Consider the following 18,620-nt stretch of genomic DNA (forward strand, 5'->3'; position numbering starts at 1 on the left):
AGTTCGCTATGTAACTCTCATGCAAAAACCATTTAACATGCGTTGGTGGAGTGTGAAGCTGCTTGAAATCACAGAATGGTCGACGTCGGGGCTGGGGCTGCAACATTCAGCAACTGGTTGTTGGGGATCTTCGGCAGAGGGCACGAAGGTGAAATGGAAGAAGTGGTTGTGGTGAGTTGGGCTATTTGGCGCGCGCAAAATTAATTTATCTAGAAAAAGAAGAGTTGGTCTGCATCAAATATTGTTGCATCAGCTAGGAACATGCTTGATCTATATAAATTTGCTCAAGGAAGGAAGGGTCTTTTGTTGTCTCCGCTGCATGACGGGGGCAAAATCTTGAGCGTTGGATTGCACCTGAGTTAAACAAGATCAAAGTTAATGTTAATGGGGATTTGTTTGAACAAGAGGGGCGCTTTGGCATGGGTTGTGTAGCTCGGAATCGTCATGGTGCTATAGTTGAAGCATTCAAGAAGGGGAAGATTGGTTGTGTTCAACTCGAAATTGCTGAGATAATAGGCATTAAAGAAGCTTTGAGTTGGATTGCAACTCATTCGTGGAATAGAGTCATAATGGAAACAGATAGCTTGGTGTGTGTCCAAGCGATTCATAGCGGTATTTTTATGCCTTCACAGTTTGGTCTTATTATTCAAGATGTTCGAAATTTGCTTATGGCTCTATCTTTTGTTGATTTGTGTTTTGTAAAACGATCTGCAAATAAGTTGGCTCATTGCTTGACAAGAGACTCTTATTTCTCTACAGGTCGTATACTTCAGCTGGAGGACTGTTCATCTGAAGTGTGTTCTATTGTTTTGAACAAATTTATTAATTATTAAATCTTATAATTTTTATTAAAAAATAAAATAAAAAGATACCCTGTAAATGATTAAAATTGATATTCCAAAATATAATACAAGAATCTCTAGACATAAGTGTATGATCTGACAGAGAATGACAATTTTTATAATCTATATAATATATAAATATAATATAATTAATTTATATATTAAAGCTAATATAATTTTTGTTTAAAGTAAACATAAATAATTTTTAATTATTTTGGTGAATTTTATTTTTATACATATGGGGATCGAACCCACCTTGCCCCCAACTCACACACACTCCTTCTATATACGATCTAATAAGCTAACCTCAGTTGGTTCACTGATTTTTTTTAAACACCTTGAGTGAAATACATTTACTAATAATGATAAAATAGATATGAACATTTTTTTTTAATATATAATAATGCACTACTAATAATATAAAAAGGGATTTTCTCGCTTGCTAGTAAAGTCTAATTTTTTGTTTTATTTTACAGGTAACACGTCGAGTGGGTAACGAAGAAAGAATTGACATTCAGGTAAGCCACCCGATAACGTGGAATTATTATTATTTTTTTAGGCTAGCAACAAATATCTAGATTCATTTGAGAACACTAGCAATTCTCTTTTTCATTAAAAAAAATATATTGTGGACTAATTATGGTATATTGTGAAGTAGACAATCTCTGAAATTTGCATATTGGAAGCCCTAATAGGCAGAGAGACAAACCCTACGCAATGTCCACTTCGTAAATGTCGTTTTATTGTTACTTTTCAATTTTCAAACATGTGATTGTGAACTAAGTAACCATTGGATAATTTCAAAGCCATGCATTAATTAATTTATGAATATTTTTATATATATTTATATGTTTTACAAATTCACATTACCATGCATTCAAACAAACTATTCCATTCAAATTAATATATCAATTTAGTTGTGAACATCAAATTATTATTATTATTTTTATTTTGTGAAAGTGAACATGAAATTATTAGTATTTAACAAATATACAATAATGAATTGATCATTAATTGTTCAAAAATATTTATTAAGTTAAATATATAACTATATAATATATATATATATCATATATATAGGGCAGCTCTAATTGCTCACACACTAGCCATGTTTTTTTTTATATTAACATCCATATATTATTTGTGTTATAATATTATATAATGAATATTTTAGTCCTAGGTTACATATTTTTGATATTGTATTAATATATATTTTTTAAAAATTTATTACATCATTACATATTACAATTAAATTATAAATAGTGAGCACCACTCTAAAAATAGTCAACGACAATGTGTTAAGCATAAAAGTAAAGATTGAGCATAGTAATTTTAATTATAGTAATTTGGTCTCTTTCAGCAATAATAATTTGTGTTTATTGTGGACATTGTCCCACATGGAATAAATAGTAGAGAATTGAGCCATATATAAGAACATGGATTACTCCACTCATTGCCAATTGGTTTTGAGATGAAACCCCATGATTCTCAACATGGTATCAGAGCCATATCCCTTGCGGGTAAGTGATCATATCACCATGTCCACTCTGATACGGTTCAAGATTGATGAGCAAAAAATAGCCATCATCTTGAGGGGGAATATTGTGGACATTGTCCCACATGGAATAAATGGTAGAGAATTGAGCCATATATAAGAACATGGGCTACTCCACTCATTGCCAATTGGTTTTGAGATGGAACCCCATGATTCTCAACAGTGTTTAATTACTTGTAGCTTTATTAAATCTTGAACACTTAAAATCACAAGAATGTGGCTCAAGTGAGTTTCTTAAGCGCCAAGTAATAAACTGTTTACATAATTATAGCTTAAGAGCAATGTTAAAGTTAAAGAACTATAAATTTCGTAAGCATAAATGAGCATAAATAAAGTGTATGGGAAATAAACCACTTGAGGCTAGCTCAAGTGGCCATAGGTAGGTGTGTGAGTGTTGGAGGTTCTGGGTTCGGGTCCCAAGTAAAACATGGTTGTAATATATAAACGCTTAAATAAAAAAAAAATGTATGGGAAATAATGAACTGTTAAGCCTTCTAGTTATATATAGGAAAACTAGTATGTATTATATTTAAAATAATAATAATGATAAGTAAATGTATAAATGAGCATATTTCAAGAATATTCCTTGATGATGTAACTGTAGATTTTAAGGTTTAACGATGTTCATTGATCTTGAACTTTGATGAATAGATGAGATATGTAGAATTTGGAAGTGAATGATGGCCATTGATGTTGGGGTCTGATGAGGACCATTGATTTTTGATAAAGTATTAGAGCTCTTTGATCAAGAAGAAACTTCTTGAAGCTTTGCATACCAAATTGAAAGTAATGATCTGCCCTTCGGAAGAACGTGTCCTCGAGGAAGCCTATCTTCTACATGAAATTGTCTTTTGAAGATCAGAATAAAATAAATTGATTAAGAGGTGAAAAACCCTAACTACCCGGGTATATGAACTCAGCACCTGGCGCTATATTCCCTAGTCGTTGTGACACTGCCTTCGTTGGGTGCATGCGTACCCTGGGTGTTTGGTAGGCCTGAATGCCCCCTAATGGGTTTGTAACTTGCATCTTGAGTTATTCACCTGATCTTCTAGCTAGAAATCTTGCATTTAGAGTGAATTATAGTCTGATTGTTGAAACACCATGCTCGATATCGAGTAGGTCTGGGCATTTTACTCAATAAATAGAGTCTACGTGCTGGGTGATGTCTCCAAGTCTTGTTCTTGCACTGTTTCATCTTTCAGGAGCTGAATGTGCACACAGCTTGCCAGAGTATACCAAAATATAGTTGCCCAAGTATACAAAAATTAAGTTGCCCATCACAAAAATAGGACTTGGGCGCCCAAAAGCACACGGGCAATGTCCAGGCCCCTATTTGTAACGTCCCCGCTTCAAGCCTCCATTGGGTCCTTCCACCCACGGAATAATGGCTCTTATACACGAGTACGCCACTCTGGCTGCTTCCTGGATTGATGACTGACCCTACAGACCAACACGAGTGTTTCCAGCGTGCTTTGTCCTCACTCACACGCATCCTGGGAAAACTTCCCAGGAGGTCACCCATCCTTGAAATTGCTCCAAGCCAAGCACGCTTAACTGTGGAGTTCTTTCGAGATGGGCTACCGAAAAACAAGATGCACCTTGTTGACATAGGTAGTACCAATCAATCCATTTAAGCTCTCTTCAACTGTGTAGTCCCCATACCACACGGTCTCAGAATCATCCCGGTTGACCTTCCCCAGGGCGGTGTGGGATTGCACGAACACACAGTGTTTCCCGCTACGGATCACGGGACTGCGAGCATCACAATCACCCCCCTTACGGGGGTCCGAGCGTCCTCGTCGACCACACTTCCTACTGGGTCGAGGCTCGATACCATTTGTAACGTCCCCGCTTCAAGCCTCCGTGGGTCCTTCCACCCACGGAATAATGGCTCTTATACACGAGTACGCCCGCTGCCGGCTTCTGGATTGATGACCTGCGGACCAACACGAGTGTTTCGGCGTGCTTTGTCCTCACTCACACGCATCCTGGGAAAACTTCCCAGGAGGTCACCCATCCTTGAAATTGCTCCAAGCCAAGCACGCTTAGCGTGAGTTCTTTCGAGATGGGCTACTCAGAAAACAAGATGCACCTTGTTGACATAGGTAGTACCAATCAATCCATTTAAGCTCTCTTCAACTGTGTAGTCCCATACCTACACAGTCTCAGAATCATCCCAGTTGACCTTCCCCAGGCGGTGTGGGATTGCACAGCTTACCTGGTGTTTCCCCTTACGGATCACGGGACTACTGACTGTCACACTATTATGGATATGTTTGTTGATGTCAATGTATTTTCATGATCTTATAGATGAATTGTTGAAGGAAATAAGCCTGAAATCAACTATTGGGAAAATTGGACTTGGGTGCCCCTACCCTGCTTGGGCAGTACTTATGTGTATCATTTTTTGGAGTCGTTTGATAATTTTTTAGAATCATTCTAGGTGTTACGTGCTGAAAATATTGTTCACTTCATCTTACCAATTTTTTTTTGGGATAATAGCCACTAAATACAATTAATTCCAACCCAACACAATCCTTCAAGAATACCTATGAAGAGAAATAAGAGTGAAATCTCAACGAAGGAGAGGGAAGAATATCATCACTACTACTTTGAGAGATAAACACTACAAAAGAGGAACAAATACATAATTAACATATACACAAATATACAAATTTTAACTTTGATCCCACTTAAATCTTTACCTTCAATTACAAAGCAAAGAATTCCTATCATTAGATCGGTGATAATATATTTTTCTTTGGGTAGATAGGGTATACAATTTAAAGCTTTGACTTTTTAAATGACATAAATTCAATAATTTTTTAGCAACATAAGTACATAATATTTATAAGTATAATTTTTTTCTAATTTCGTCAGTATAGACTATTTTTTATTTAATGAGAACATATATAAAGTCAAAATTTTGAATTATTTGGTCTGCATAGAAACATCTAATATCAATTACTTTTAATTTTTTTTAATAAATTTAAAACATAATTTTATAAACATTAAATACTTATATTCACTACAAAATATTAAATTTATACCCTCATAAAATTAAAATTATAAGTACTTGTTATTTGCTTTTTTATTCTTATTAATTACCACCAAAGAAACTCAAAATTTCCATCATAATTAACCCAACCCATTATAGAAAGTACACGTGGGTGGGGGTTTTATTTTTTATTTTGTAATTTGTAATTTGTTTATTTACTTTTCAATTATTTTTATATGAATTTAATTTTTGTGTATTTATTTTCTTTCTAATTTCCAAAAAGAAAAGAAAACAAAGTTAAGTGTCTCTATGATTCAGATACTGACATGTCACACCCATTATTTGTCGCTTAATATAATTAAGAGTTTACTTTATCAAAGGCATACCACAACAAGTGTCTTCCTCCCACTTATATATAAATCTACATGTAAATGTTTAGCAATATATAAATATATATATTTTGGGACACGATATTGTTCCGTGATATACTTTCACGTAACGTATTCCGTGGTACATTAGATGGGTCTCAGAATATGTTACAATTTTTTAACTTTAATTACCTCTAGATCAACCCCAACCCTCAGATCAAATAACTTTCTCATCTAATGGCTGTCGTACATCACGAAATTTTTTAGTTTAATTTTTTTTCATATTCATGTACGTTATAGCTATTTAAGATAACCTACAAAATTTTGAGAAATTCAAAATAATTTACAATATAGAAAATAATATTCAAACAGTCTATTTTACACGCGTATGAAATAAAATAGTCACTCGTACAACACACTGTTTGAACGTAATTTTCGGCGTGTTAAACTTTTCTAAATTTCTTAAAATTTTACAGGATGTCTTAAATAACTATAACGTACATGACTATGAGAAAAAATTTGTCTAAAAAATTATTTCGGGTGCTAAAATAAATAAAAGTACATCAATATATTCATTTTAAGAGGGTGCATTGGAAAATTTTCATATATTATAAAGTATTGCATAATTATATATAATAAAGTAAGAGAGAGAGAGAGAGGGGGATGAGCCCTCGAGAGTTATGCCGGTTACTTTAGGCACTGAACCACTGAGAGAGCTTGACAAACACAACACACAAACAGTACTCACACTCACACACACTGTATTTATATATATATATATATATATGTATGGACTCTCTCTCTCTCTGGCTCTGCTCTGTTATATATATATATACATATAGATATAGTTATTATTTATATGGATATAATATATATTCTATATTCTTTATTTGTGTGGAGACTGGAGAGTGAGTGGATTATTCAGAGTATTTAGTTCAACAAAAATGTGCAGCGCCTGTTTCCCTACCTACATTTATTATTTATTTTCTTTTCATCCTCAATATTCAATAATTATTTAACACCATTTCTTAATTGTTATATTTTTTTTTTATTTAAGCGTTTATATATTACATCAGCATAATCTGGAACTCGAACCCAGGATCTCTAATACACACGCACCCCTTATAGCCACTTGAGCTAGCCTCAAGTGGTTTTGTTAATTGTTATATTTTTTTAGATAACTTATCCTATTACAAATTAATATATGTATGAAAAAAAATATACTTATAATAAAAAATTTAAATCTTATTTTTTTATATTATAAATTATTTATAATTTTTAAAAATTTACATGTAGTCTAAAAGCACTTTTAATAACTTCTTTACTCTATCTTTTAAAATATATCTTAAAAATTCTAATTTTTCTATTTTAAAATACACTTTTATTACATTACAACATATGTTAAATTTTTTGAAGTACATTACTAAAAAATTACATATTTTAAATTTTAATATATTTTATTTATTTCAAACATATAATATTAATGTATATACATATTCTCGTGCACAAATAATTATTAAAACTAAAATAATTAATAAAATATATTTAGAATATTATATAAATATAGAGTGTGAATAACAAATTCTATCTCCCTATCTCTTTATCTGGGCGGCCGAAATTCTATCTAGGATTCTGGAAAACGCCCAAAATTTGGGGATCATTAAGGGGATCAGGCTGAGTAGGGGGGCCCTCTTCTTTCACATATCTTCTTTGCTGATGATCTCATTCTAGTTGGAAAAGCCAATGTGGAGGAGGCCAAGGGGTTCTGGGACTGTCTGGAGAAATTCTGTTCTTGGTCGGGACAAAAAGTGAATAAAATGAAGTCCTCTATTTTCTTTAGTAAGAATACTCCCATTAATATGAAACAGAGGATAAGGGAGCTGTTGGGTTTAAGTTCGCCAGAGGGTAATATTAATTACTTGGGGCTTCCTCTATTCAGAGCAAAACACAAGGATGCAGATTTTAACTTTATTCTGGATAACCTGACCACTAAATTGCATGGTTGGAAAGCTAAAACTCTATCTAAAGCGGGGCGTGCAACTCTTATCAAGTCGGTGGGTTTAGCTCTTCCTTTGTATGATATGCAAACTACCAAACTTTCTAATAGACTGGCCAGGAAGATTGACGGAATGGTGCGTGACTTCTGGTGGGGTTCTGAAAAGGGTAATAGAGGAATTCACCTTAAAGCCTGGGACAAACTCTGCCTCCCCAAATCCTTGGGGGGTCTGGGCTTCCGAAAATCCAAAGAAATGAACCAAGCTTTCCTCGCTAAGTGGGGGTGGAATCTTCTGACAGGGAACCAGTCTTTATGTTGCCGTATCCTTGAGGCCAAATATCTTAAAGGAAAGTCCTTTCTAGATTGTGTTCCGAAAGCCTCGGACTCCTGGTTTTGGAAGAATGTTACTAAGTCAAGAGACGTCATTCGTAAAGGGGCTTGTAAACGTGTGGTCGATGGCCAGGATACCAACATTTGGTTGGACCCTTGGATTGCGCATCTAAAGGGATTCACTCCCCAACCTAGTGGGCGGGTCGTGAGTAGGGAGACCAAGGTAGCCGAGCTCCTGTTACAGAATGGTGGATGGAATTTCCAAAAGCTCCACCAGTTGTTTAATCAGGAAACGATCTCTGCTATCCTCAGCGAATGTGTGCCTACTGGTCGGGGAAAGGATAGCTGGGTCTGGACCTTGGAAAGTAATGGTCGGTTCACCTGCAAATCTGCCTATTTGGCCCAAACCGTGGATAGTTCGAGCCCTACAGAGGTTGCTCCCTCTATGTGAAACAAGCTTTGGAATAGTAAAATCCCAGAGAGACTCAAAGTCCTTTGGTGGTGTATTCTGTCTAAGGCTCTCCCAGTTCGTTCGGTGTTAGGTAGAAGGTTTCCTATTGAGGATGAGAGTTGCCCCCTGTGCGGAGCAGAAAGTGAAACTATGGAGCATTTATTTCTCTCTTGTAATGTTGCCTTTCACCTATGGCGATCTTCTCCTTGGGGTATCTTCCCCATTTGTGACGCGGGTATAAGAATGTGGGATTGGGTTAAGTTCTTATGGGATCTCAAAAATAAAGGAATTAATGAGCAGAAAACTTTCTTATATGCTTCGCTCATCATTGACACCATCTGGCGGACCAGGAACGAAAAGGTACATCATAATAGTCCGGTGGATATCTTTAAATGTATTGACGCTGTTCGTTTTTCTTTTGCAGATCATCATGCTTACTTGCTCCCTTGTCCAACCCGATGCCTGACGGAATCTTGGAGTCCACCCCCACAGGATTGGTTGAAGCTCAACTGCGACGTTAGAGTGGGGATGGATAGCATGTCTTGACTGCCGGTGGTTCTGAGGATCACGTCGGCAAGGTGATCTGGGTATCTGCAAAAAGACTGGATTTTTCTAGTGCTCTCTGTGGGGAAGCGGCGGCCTGCTGTTTGGCCATAGAGGAGGTAAAAGCTCGCGGTATTCAGTACCTTATAGTGGAGAGTGACTTGAGGGTGGTGATCAACGTCCTCAATGGGAAGGAGTCTCGTTGGGGGCTTGATAACTATGTCTCTTTTTGTAAAACCACCTCCACCTCTTTTATTGGTTGTAATTTTCATTTCGTCCGTAGACAGTGTAATTTTATGGCCCATAATGTGGCTAACTGGGCATTTTCCAATCAGAGGTTTGGCTCTATGCCGATTTCCTCTTTGCCTGAAATTATATTTTGTAATGACCGGGAGGTCTAACAGTTTCTAATCTAATATAAGTATGCTTTTCTTCATCAAAAAAAAAATAAGAATAGCAAATTTTAAAGAAATTTTAAAACGAAAAAAAAGTACTTTAAAGTATTTGTTATAGCGTATTTTTAATACAGTTATTTAAATAATTTAAAACTTTTTTATTTCAGAAAAATTATTATGAGTGTTCTAAATAATTATAATGTACACGATTATATAAAAAAAAATAAATTAAAAAATTCTCGTAAATATTAAAACAGATAAAAAATATACCGAAACAGTACAAAAGTAGTGGTGTAGTGAGTGGTGAAAGGTGGGGTTATTGTTGTTTGGTTATGGTTGATGATCTTTCTTTTCAATCGCCCGCATTCATCGTACTCTTTATGATATGTCCACGTATATATATATATATTATGTATATGTATATGTCTCCCAACCCATTCCCCAATGCATCATATACCCTCTAAAACTCCATAATTCATACCCTAGACTTTATTACTATATCACTTCTTTGACCAACAATAAAAAAATGACAAACTTTATTACTATATATATATCACATGAATCATTTCCTTCTTATATATTAGAAAGTAATAATGTATAGTAACATCAATCTAATAATATTACCACTTCACTATTATTATTATTAAAATAAAAAAAATAACATATATAAATAATTTTAACAATAAAATTAAAGAATAATTATATAAGACACCATTTTTTATAAAATATTTACATTTTTACGTTCAAAAAATATTTTTTTACATTTTTACGGTTTTCCAAAAAATAACACGAAAACAACATAAAATCAACAAGAAAACAACATAAAAGTAATATGAAAATAACATCAAAATAATAACAAAAAAAAAACAAAAAATAACATACATATAACAAAAAATTAACAACAAATGAACAAAATTTCAACATAAAAAGACCGTATTTTATGTAAATAAAATCAAAAAAATTGTAAAAATATTTAAAATTCCGTGAAACTGTATTTTTGTTGTTTTTTTTTTTTGTTGTTTTTGTGCATTTGTGAAATTAACCCTAAAATTAAGGGGTATATTGAAAAATACCTCTTTTATTTATCAATTAACCAAATCTACCTTTAATTTTATATTTAATTGAAACATACCTCTTTTTATATGTATTGTACCCAAAATACCCTGATATAAGGAAGTCACATAGAGAGTATATTGAGGTGATAGGGGTAAAATCGGTAAAGTGTTTAAAAAAGAGGTAAAAATGATAAGTTTTAAAAAAGAGGGTAAGAATAAAAGAAGACAGTATAAAAAGGGTATAGAGTCTAGTTTCTTCTAAAATTAATGTTACCTATATTATATAGCTTGTGATTTTGGGCCTTAGTGAAGAAAAAAGAGAAGAAGTGTTTACAAAAATATTAAATTTTGAGCAAAAATTTATAAATTTACTGTACAAAAATTTTTATATCTAAGGGAAACAAATATGGCATTTAAAGTGTCTCCAAAATTACTATTAATAGTTTTATATTTAAGTTTTACCTTAAAAAATAATTAAAAGTGAGTTAAAAGTATTAACTGTTATAAATAGAAAATTAACAAATTCAAAATGGCATATATCGCAATCACTTTGGAAATAACCGAGTACAAAATATACAAATTACAAAAGAAAATACAGGATATTCGAAGATAAGATGAGTCACCATATAAAACATTTATAATGCGAGACGAACTTAAAAAATCCACATAAAGAACTGCTAAAGTTATTTGTGAGTAACACAGTGTAGGAAGACTTCTCGGTTAAATAATCATTTATTGGATAAAATTTAATGAAAGTTATTAGACAGTTATGCATTTTATCACATATTGTAATTACATGAAACGTGGAGATTGATCACGTTTTATGAACATTTATTAAGATAAGTCCAAAAGAAATAACTGTAATATTAGAAATTCTATAAATAGGATAGAAGACCACTATACAAAGGATGTCAAAATGATGGAGGGATCATCTTGAGAGAAATTTATCATTTATTTTTTATATTTATTGAATTCAGTATTCACTAAACAAAATATCCATAAATAAGAAAGAGTAATGGAGTATGTAAAATTATAAAATCACGTAAATATCTTGTGTTAATTATTTTATTATCTATTATTTATTTTGTAAAAGTTTTATTAAAGTTATTCTATTTAATTCATAAATAAATATTATTTATTGTTAACAAAATTTTGAGTTAATAGTGATATTTTTAAAATTAGTAAAAAAATTATGTATATTTTTAAAAGAAAATATATTTTTTGGCCAGTACCTAAACCCTAAATTATATAAGGGGATATTTTGTATATTAGGAATTTTTCTTCCCTATTGATAAGAGAAATAAACAATGAGATAAAGACAACAGCAAAAAAACAACAAAAAAAAATTAATAGAATTTTTTTGACTTTATGATAAACAGCTTTTAAGTTATTTATATATAAAAAAAAAGATTGTATGTTATTCGTTGTTTTGTTTTTTAATTTTTAAAAAGTAACTTTTTTACAACTTATCTGTCCTTGTAAATGTGTGAACAAACTACTTTTTTTTTTCAGATAGTGATAGTATTTGTTTTGCTTTTATTTATTTTTTTCTAGGAAATATATATATATTTTTTTGCTTTGTCAATGAGTACTACATATATAAATTTTTTCTAAAAAAATTAAAAAAAAATATTATATGATTTAGTTCCACACATTGTTTAGCAATATTATAATTTTTCACAAATTTATTAATATTCATGCATTTCCACTTTTAGATGCCCATAATAAACTAACATTATTAAAATGTATCAATTTTAAAAGATTTCATTTAAAAATTGCATAAATTGGTCTTTCCATCATAAATTTTTATAACTCTTTTCACAGTATATTATTCTATCATAGCAAGTTTGCTACTTCCCAATATTTTACTAGAAAAAAAAATATTTTTCTTCCCTAGTTGAATTATAGAGTTAATAATTTAATTAATACAATTATTAGAAATATTTGGGATTTTTGTTCATCTATACACTTTAAAATAATTTTTTTTTTTTTTACAGAAATCCACATAACAATCCACATGCCAACTAGCGGATCAACCTAAATTGTAACTTAAATCCAAATAACTACTCACATAAAATACTGAATCAATCTACACCGTAAAAATAAAAATTAAAAAATTGCATATAAAATAATTTGCCTAAATATTGTCACTTTCAAGTTAACTAAACTATATTTTATAATGAAGAATAAGGTTATACCTTAACATAAATATATGACCCCACTCCAAATAATTCTTGTCTTAATCTTGTTTATGTGCCTAAATAAAAGGAACTCATCAACTTGCAAGAGTCTACTACCAATAAATTAAATATGTATATGTACATATATAAATATGAAAATATTATATTATATGAAAAGAAAGAAAAGCTTGCTTAATTTTGAAAATGGGTCATGTGGGTCCAAACTAGGGGACAAATGGTATCCCTATGATTACAAACTTGCAATTGGCATCACTCATAGGCATAAATATTTGTGCTTTTTTACAAAGCTCAATCATGGGTGACAACCAAAAAAGTAATTGTAACATATAGCCACCAATTTCTATATGTACATATATTTATTTATATTTTGTAATTATTAAATTTGGATAACACTTAATTTAAAAACATAATTATAGATGAAAAATCTAGTGTAGATTTTGAGCTATGATTTTATTTTAAGAGTCTCCATTATAACTTAATCATGATAATAGAAGATTAAACAAGAGGGACCCAAATACTAATTCTATCTTATCAAATAATAATAAATAATAAAAAACAGATAAGCCCCTAAATCTATCACAAGATTTGAAAACCACTCAATTAATTAAATAAACATTTCTCTATTGATCTTGAACAAGGAGTAAATCTAGGAAATTTTATAAAACTCAAATAATTAAATTTATAAACAAATAAATAAATAATTGGTGTTTGTTTTAATGATGGGAAATACTCATTTACTTTTAAGGTGAAAAAAAGTTGTTGTAGAATATTGATTTTATTATTTATATGTGAAATAGACATTATAATAATTAAAGCTAAAGGACATTTCTTTTTTGAGATGTGTCCCAAGAAATAATCATTTCTATAAATTATACCCTTAATTTGGTAGTTATTTTTTTTTAGGGGACCTTATTTTGGTAGTTGAGTCAACTAAATCTTGTAACTGGGCTATTATTTGACCCAGATCTGGCCCATTTAGCCAGAAATAAAGAAGGTTTTTATTGAAACTTAACCATTTATTGCCAAATATATTTAATAATAGGTACATCTAAATGAACAATAAATTGAAAAATTATGTTGAATAATTGCCCAAAAATAATGGGTTTTTCAATTCATATGATAAATGAGGCTGGTGTTAGTCTTTTTCTAATTTGGAAAACTAATAATGGGTCATTTCCACCTTGCAAATTCATAACTAAAGAAAAAGAAAAATAACAAATTTAACAATTAATACAAAACATATCTTTAAACACAATTTTAATTAAATTTATTTTACAATTGCCAAAATGTTACTGTTTCTCTTTTGAAAAAGGTAATCAAACTTTATTAATCTTAAACTTCTATTACCAAACAAGAAAATAATATCCCCAAACTGAAAATGCAATTAAGTTATAAACTATAAATTCTTATAAATGTATGAGCTATTTGGTGAACCTTTAATAAAATAAATAGAGATATTTTATGAATTCACAAGCAAACTTCTTGTATTCTTGTATGACTAAACCAAACAAAGAAATCATTTTAAATGATTTTCGTAATGCTTGTAGCACCGTCAAACAATCCATCTCAAGAACCACATATTGCCCAATGTCTTGTCTATATTGACATGGTTTATACTGTTTGATTGGTTTTGATCGTTTGACATAGAGTTCTGGTGTGTTTGTGGTCTGTTCGTTATGGCTTCGTCAAGCAGAGATGCAGAGGAGTTGGAGGTTCGATGGGATGATTTGCAGATCGATGAGGAAGAAGGAGGAGTCTTATTTGATAATCCTTCTGAATTGGAGGATGAGGTTGATGCAAGATGGTGTCTGGTGGGGAGATTGCTCACGGATCGTGTGTCCGATTTTGATACAGTCCGAAATGTCATGGCTTCACTCTGGCGTCCAGTAAAAGGCATGTTTGTTAAAGAATTAGAGTTTAATCGTTTTCTTTTTCAATTCTTTCATGAACTGGATATTAACAGGGTGCTTGAAGGTACACCATGGACGTTTAACAAAATACCTTTAATTATTCAAAGATTGAAATTAGGAGAAAATCCTAGGTTGGTACCACTAAACACAATGGAGATTTGGGTACAAGTTTATGATCTTAGAGTGGGTTTTCAGTCAGACCGAGTGTTGAGGGCATGTGGCGCTTACATTGGACAATTTGTTTCATCTTGTCCTAAGAATTATTCTGGCATTTGGAGGGAATACTTGAGAGTCCGGGTATTGATCAACATTGATAAACCACTGAAGAGAAGAATGAAAATTTACTACACCAAGGAAGACTATTTCTGGGCAAATTTCAAATATGAGAGGGTGCCCACTTTTTGTTTCATTTGTGGTATACTCGGGCATGGAGAAAGATTTTGTCCCCGTGTTTTTGACGGACCAGTAGAGAAGGTTGTCAAGCCATATGGCTTATTCATGAAAGCCCCAGATCGTCGTTCTCAAAAACAAATTGGTGCAAGGTGGCTTCGTGACAATATGGCAAGACCATTACAAACTGATGTCGCCGTTCCTAGGAGCAGTGGTACTCCGGCGCCAGCTACCAGTTCCAGGAGAGAGGCCGATCCGAGATATCAGGGTGACAGAGAGGACATGGAGATTAATGAGGATGTTGAGGGAGAAATCGTAGGAGAGAATCGTGGGATTGTGGGCGGGATTCAAGGAAAAAGAATTGATGCCGTGAATGGAGGGATATCAATCAATGGGGATGCGGTTAAGGAAAGTTCTTTTGAAAATGGTGCTTTTGTTTTCACGGATCCAAAAAGAAGAAGAGTTGAGGATAATGATGAGTTGGGCCAGGTTACTGTTCAAAGCTTAGGGCCGGCCCAACAGTTGGTGGATAATGGGAGTGGTGAAGAGGTTATAGCAAAGACCCATGTGGCTGAAAGTGAAATGGGCTTTATTGAAAAAATAAATGAGGGGGGAATGGAAAATTGTTTCGGCCCAGAGGAAGCTACTGTGGAAATTGGTATTTTTCAAAAAAACGAGTTAAAGGCGGGTACCAAAAATTGGGCCCGCCAAGGATTATGAGTTTTCTAAGTTGGAATTGCCGGGGGCTTGGGAACCCCCGGGTAGTTCAATTCTTGAAGGAAATTGTGTTCCAAAAGAGACCCAATGTGATTTTTTTGTGTGAAACTATTAGTAAACAAGAAAAGATTGAGTTTGTGAAAATAAGTTTGGGGTATGAAGCTTGTTTTGTTGTTGATGTCGTCGGTCATAGTGGGGGTTTGGCAATGTTATGGAAGGTCCAACATGAAGGTAGACTTCTCAGCTATAGCACTAATCATATAGATATGGTCTTTAATTTGGATGGACATCCAGAATTTCGCCTTACCGGTTTTTATGGAGAACCACAAAGAAGCTTAAGACCGAACACTTGGGGAAGAATTCGACAACTTTCTAGGGAGTCTACGTTGCCTTGGTGTATCATGGGGGATCTTAATAATGTCTTGTCTCAAGGTGATAAATGTGGGGGACGTCCTTATCCAGGGTGGCTTGTGGATGGTTTTCAAGAAGTTGTTGATGAGTGTGAGTTGCTGGATATGGAGTTAATTGGCCATCCTTTTACTTGGGAGAAGGGGAAAGGTACGCCAAACTGGATTGAAGTTAGACTTGATCGTGCTCTTATTTCTAATGCTTGGAATTCTCTTTTTCCGGATGCAAAGCTTTTTAATATGGAGATCTCCGCTTCAGATCATTCTCCTCTTTGGCTTGATCTTGTTTTTCAAAAACCGGTGGTGTTTCTTAAAAGGTTCCGGTTTGAGAATGCTTGGAGTAGGGAGCCTATGTGTAGACAGATTGTTAGCGACAATTGGGAAATGCATAATGAAGATCCTCTGCATCAGAAAATCAAGTGTTGTAGCACTTCCCTTGCTGAATGGGGGAAAGATATAACAGGCAACTTCAAGGATCGTATTTCTCGATGTAATAAGCAGCTGAAACAATTGAAGGGGCGCAGAGATGATACTTCGGTTCAGAAATATAAGGAAACACATGCACAACTGTTTGAGATTCTGACACAGAAGGAGGTCTTTTGGAGACAACGTTCAAAGCAACTTTGGCTACAAGCAGGAGATCAGAATACGAAATATTTCCATGCCTGCGCAAATACAAGGAAGAAAAACAACCAGATTGCTTCTCTCAAGAATGACAATGGTGTGTGGGTTGATTGGGATAGTGGCTTGGCTACAGTGATGGTTGACTATTACAAAGAGCTTTTTTCTGCTTCTGATACAAATTGGGACCGAGTAACTGATTGTGTTCATGGAAGAGTAAGCGCGGAGATGAATTATCAGCTAGTGACTCCGGTTGATAGTGAGGAAGTTAAAAGAGCTTTGTTCCAAATGCATCCAGATAAATCCCCAGGTCCTGATGGCTTTAATCCAGGGTTTTATCAGAAGTTCTGGGACATAGTCGGTTCAGATGTGGTGAAGCTGGTGCAAAACTTTGTAATGATTGGTGAGTTTCCGAACAACCTATATGATACCCATATTGTCCTTATTCCCAAAAAATCAAAGCCTGAATCTATGAGTGATCTTCGTCCTATTGCTCTCTGTAATGTGATCTATAAAGTAGTCTCGAAGGTACTAGCCAACCGTTTGAAAGGTGTTCTTCATCAGGTTATTTCTGAATCTCAAAGTGCTTTCATTCCGGGGCGACTTATTACTGATAATATCTTAATTTCCTTTGAGATTATGCATTACTTGAAACGGAAGAGCACGGGAAAGGATGGAGTTATGGCTATTAAACTTGACATGAGTAAGGCGTATGATAGGGTTGAATGGGGTTTTCTTCAGGCAATTATGGAGAAGATGGGGTTTAGTGAGGAATGGATTCAGCTGATTATGTGCTGTGTAAGCTCGGTCTCCTACAATATCCTTTCAGGTGGAAAGGAGTTGGGTCCTATTGTGCCTAAATGAGGTCTAAGACAAGGTGACCCTCTATCACCTTATCTTTTTCTTAAATTTTGTGTGCGGAAGGTCTTTCGGCTCTTATCTCGGATTTTGAGAGGCGAGGGAAAGCTTAGGGGTTGTAAAGTTGCTCGTGGAGCTCCTGTTATTACCCACATGTTCTTTCTTGATGATAGTTATTTATCTTCTTAGTGCTACGGAGGAGGAGGCGAATAATGTGATTGAGCTTCTTCGGTGTTTTCGGTTGGCCTCTGGACAACGGGTAAATCTGAATAAGTCCTCTCGTTTTCTTCGGTGCCAATGCGGGATGGATATTCGTGCAAGAATGCCGCTCTATTCGAGGGTTCAAGAGGCGGGAGATACAAGTACTTATCCGGGTCTTCCTAACATCTTGGGAAGAAATAAAAATGCTTTCTTACGGGTTTCTTGAAAGATAAGATGAGGAAAAAGATTCAGAGTTGGGAAGGCAAATTTTTGTCAAAGGCAGGTAAGGAGCTCATGCTGAAAACTGTCGCTCAATCTTTGCCTAGTTATGCCATGAATGTTTTTTTGCTTCCTCTGAAGACTGTTAATGAAATGGAGCAGTTAATGTGCAAGTATTGGTGGAAATCTTCTTCACAGAACAATAAAGGGATTCATTGGAAGAGTTAGGATAAGTTGAAGATTCATAAGTCAAAAGGAGGGATGGGATTTAGAGATCTTCATGATTTTAATCTCTCCTTATTGAGTAAGCAAGGGTGGCGTCTGTTTGTGTAAGCCTCGTACTCTTGTTGGTCGCACATTTCAAGCTCGATATTTTGCGGGGAAGGACTTCTTGAGAGCGGGCGGGTAGCAATCCTAGTTTTGTTTGGCGAAGTATTTTTGAAACAGTTGATATGGTCAGAATGGGGGCTCGTCGGCGGGTTGGAAATGGGTCAACAATTCATATTCTTTCGGATCCTTGGCTGCCATGTGATGAGAATCCGAGAGTTAGTTCGAATCAT

At 33.9% G+C, this 18,620-nt stretch overlaps 1 protein-coding gene across 1 annotated transcript; it reads left to right on the forward strand.

Annotated features, from left to right (window-relative positions):
- The first annotated feature begins 75 nt into the window (after window positions 1-75).
- LOC133034580 (uncharacterized) lies at window positions 76-9,487 on the forward strand. The gene is made up of 6 exons (XM_061109692.1): window positions 76-171; window positions 369-794; window positions 1,319-1,360; window positions 7,635-8,525; window positions 8,610-8,903; window positions 9,080-9,487. Exons 1-6 carry the CDS (start codon window positions 76-78, stop codon window positions 9,485-9,487), a joined length of 2,157 nt encoding a protein of 718 aa, XP_060965675.1.
- Window positions 9,488-18,620: the final 9,133 nt, after the last annotated feature.

This window comes from Cannabis sativa, chromosome 2 (assembly GCF_029168945.1).
Source record: "Cannabis sativa cultivar Pink pepper isolate KNU-18-1 chromosome 2, ASM2916894v1, whole genome shotgun sequence".
NCBI classification, from domain to species: Eukaryota; Viridiplantae; Streptophyta; class Magnoliopsida; order Rosales; family Cannabaceae; genus Cannabis; species Cannabis sativa.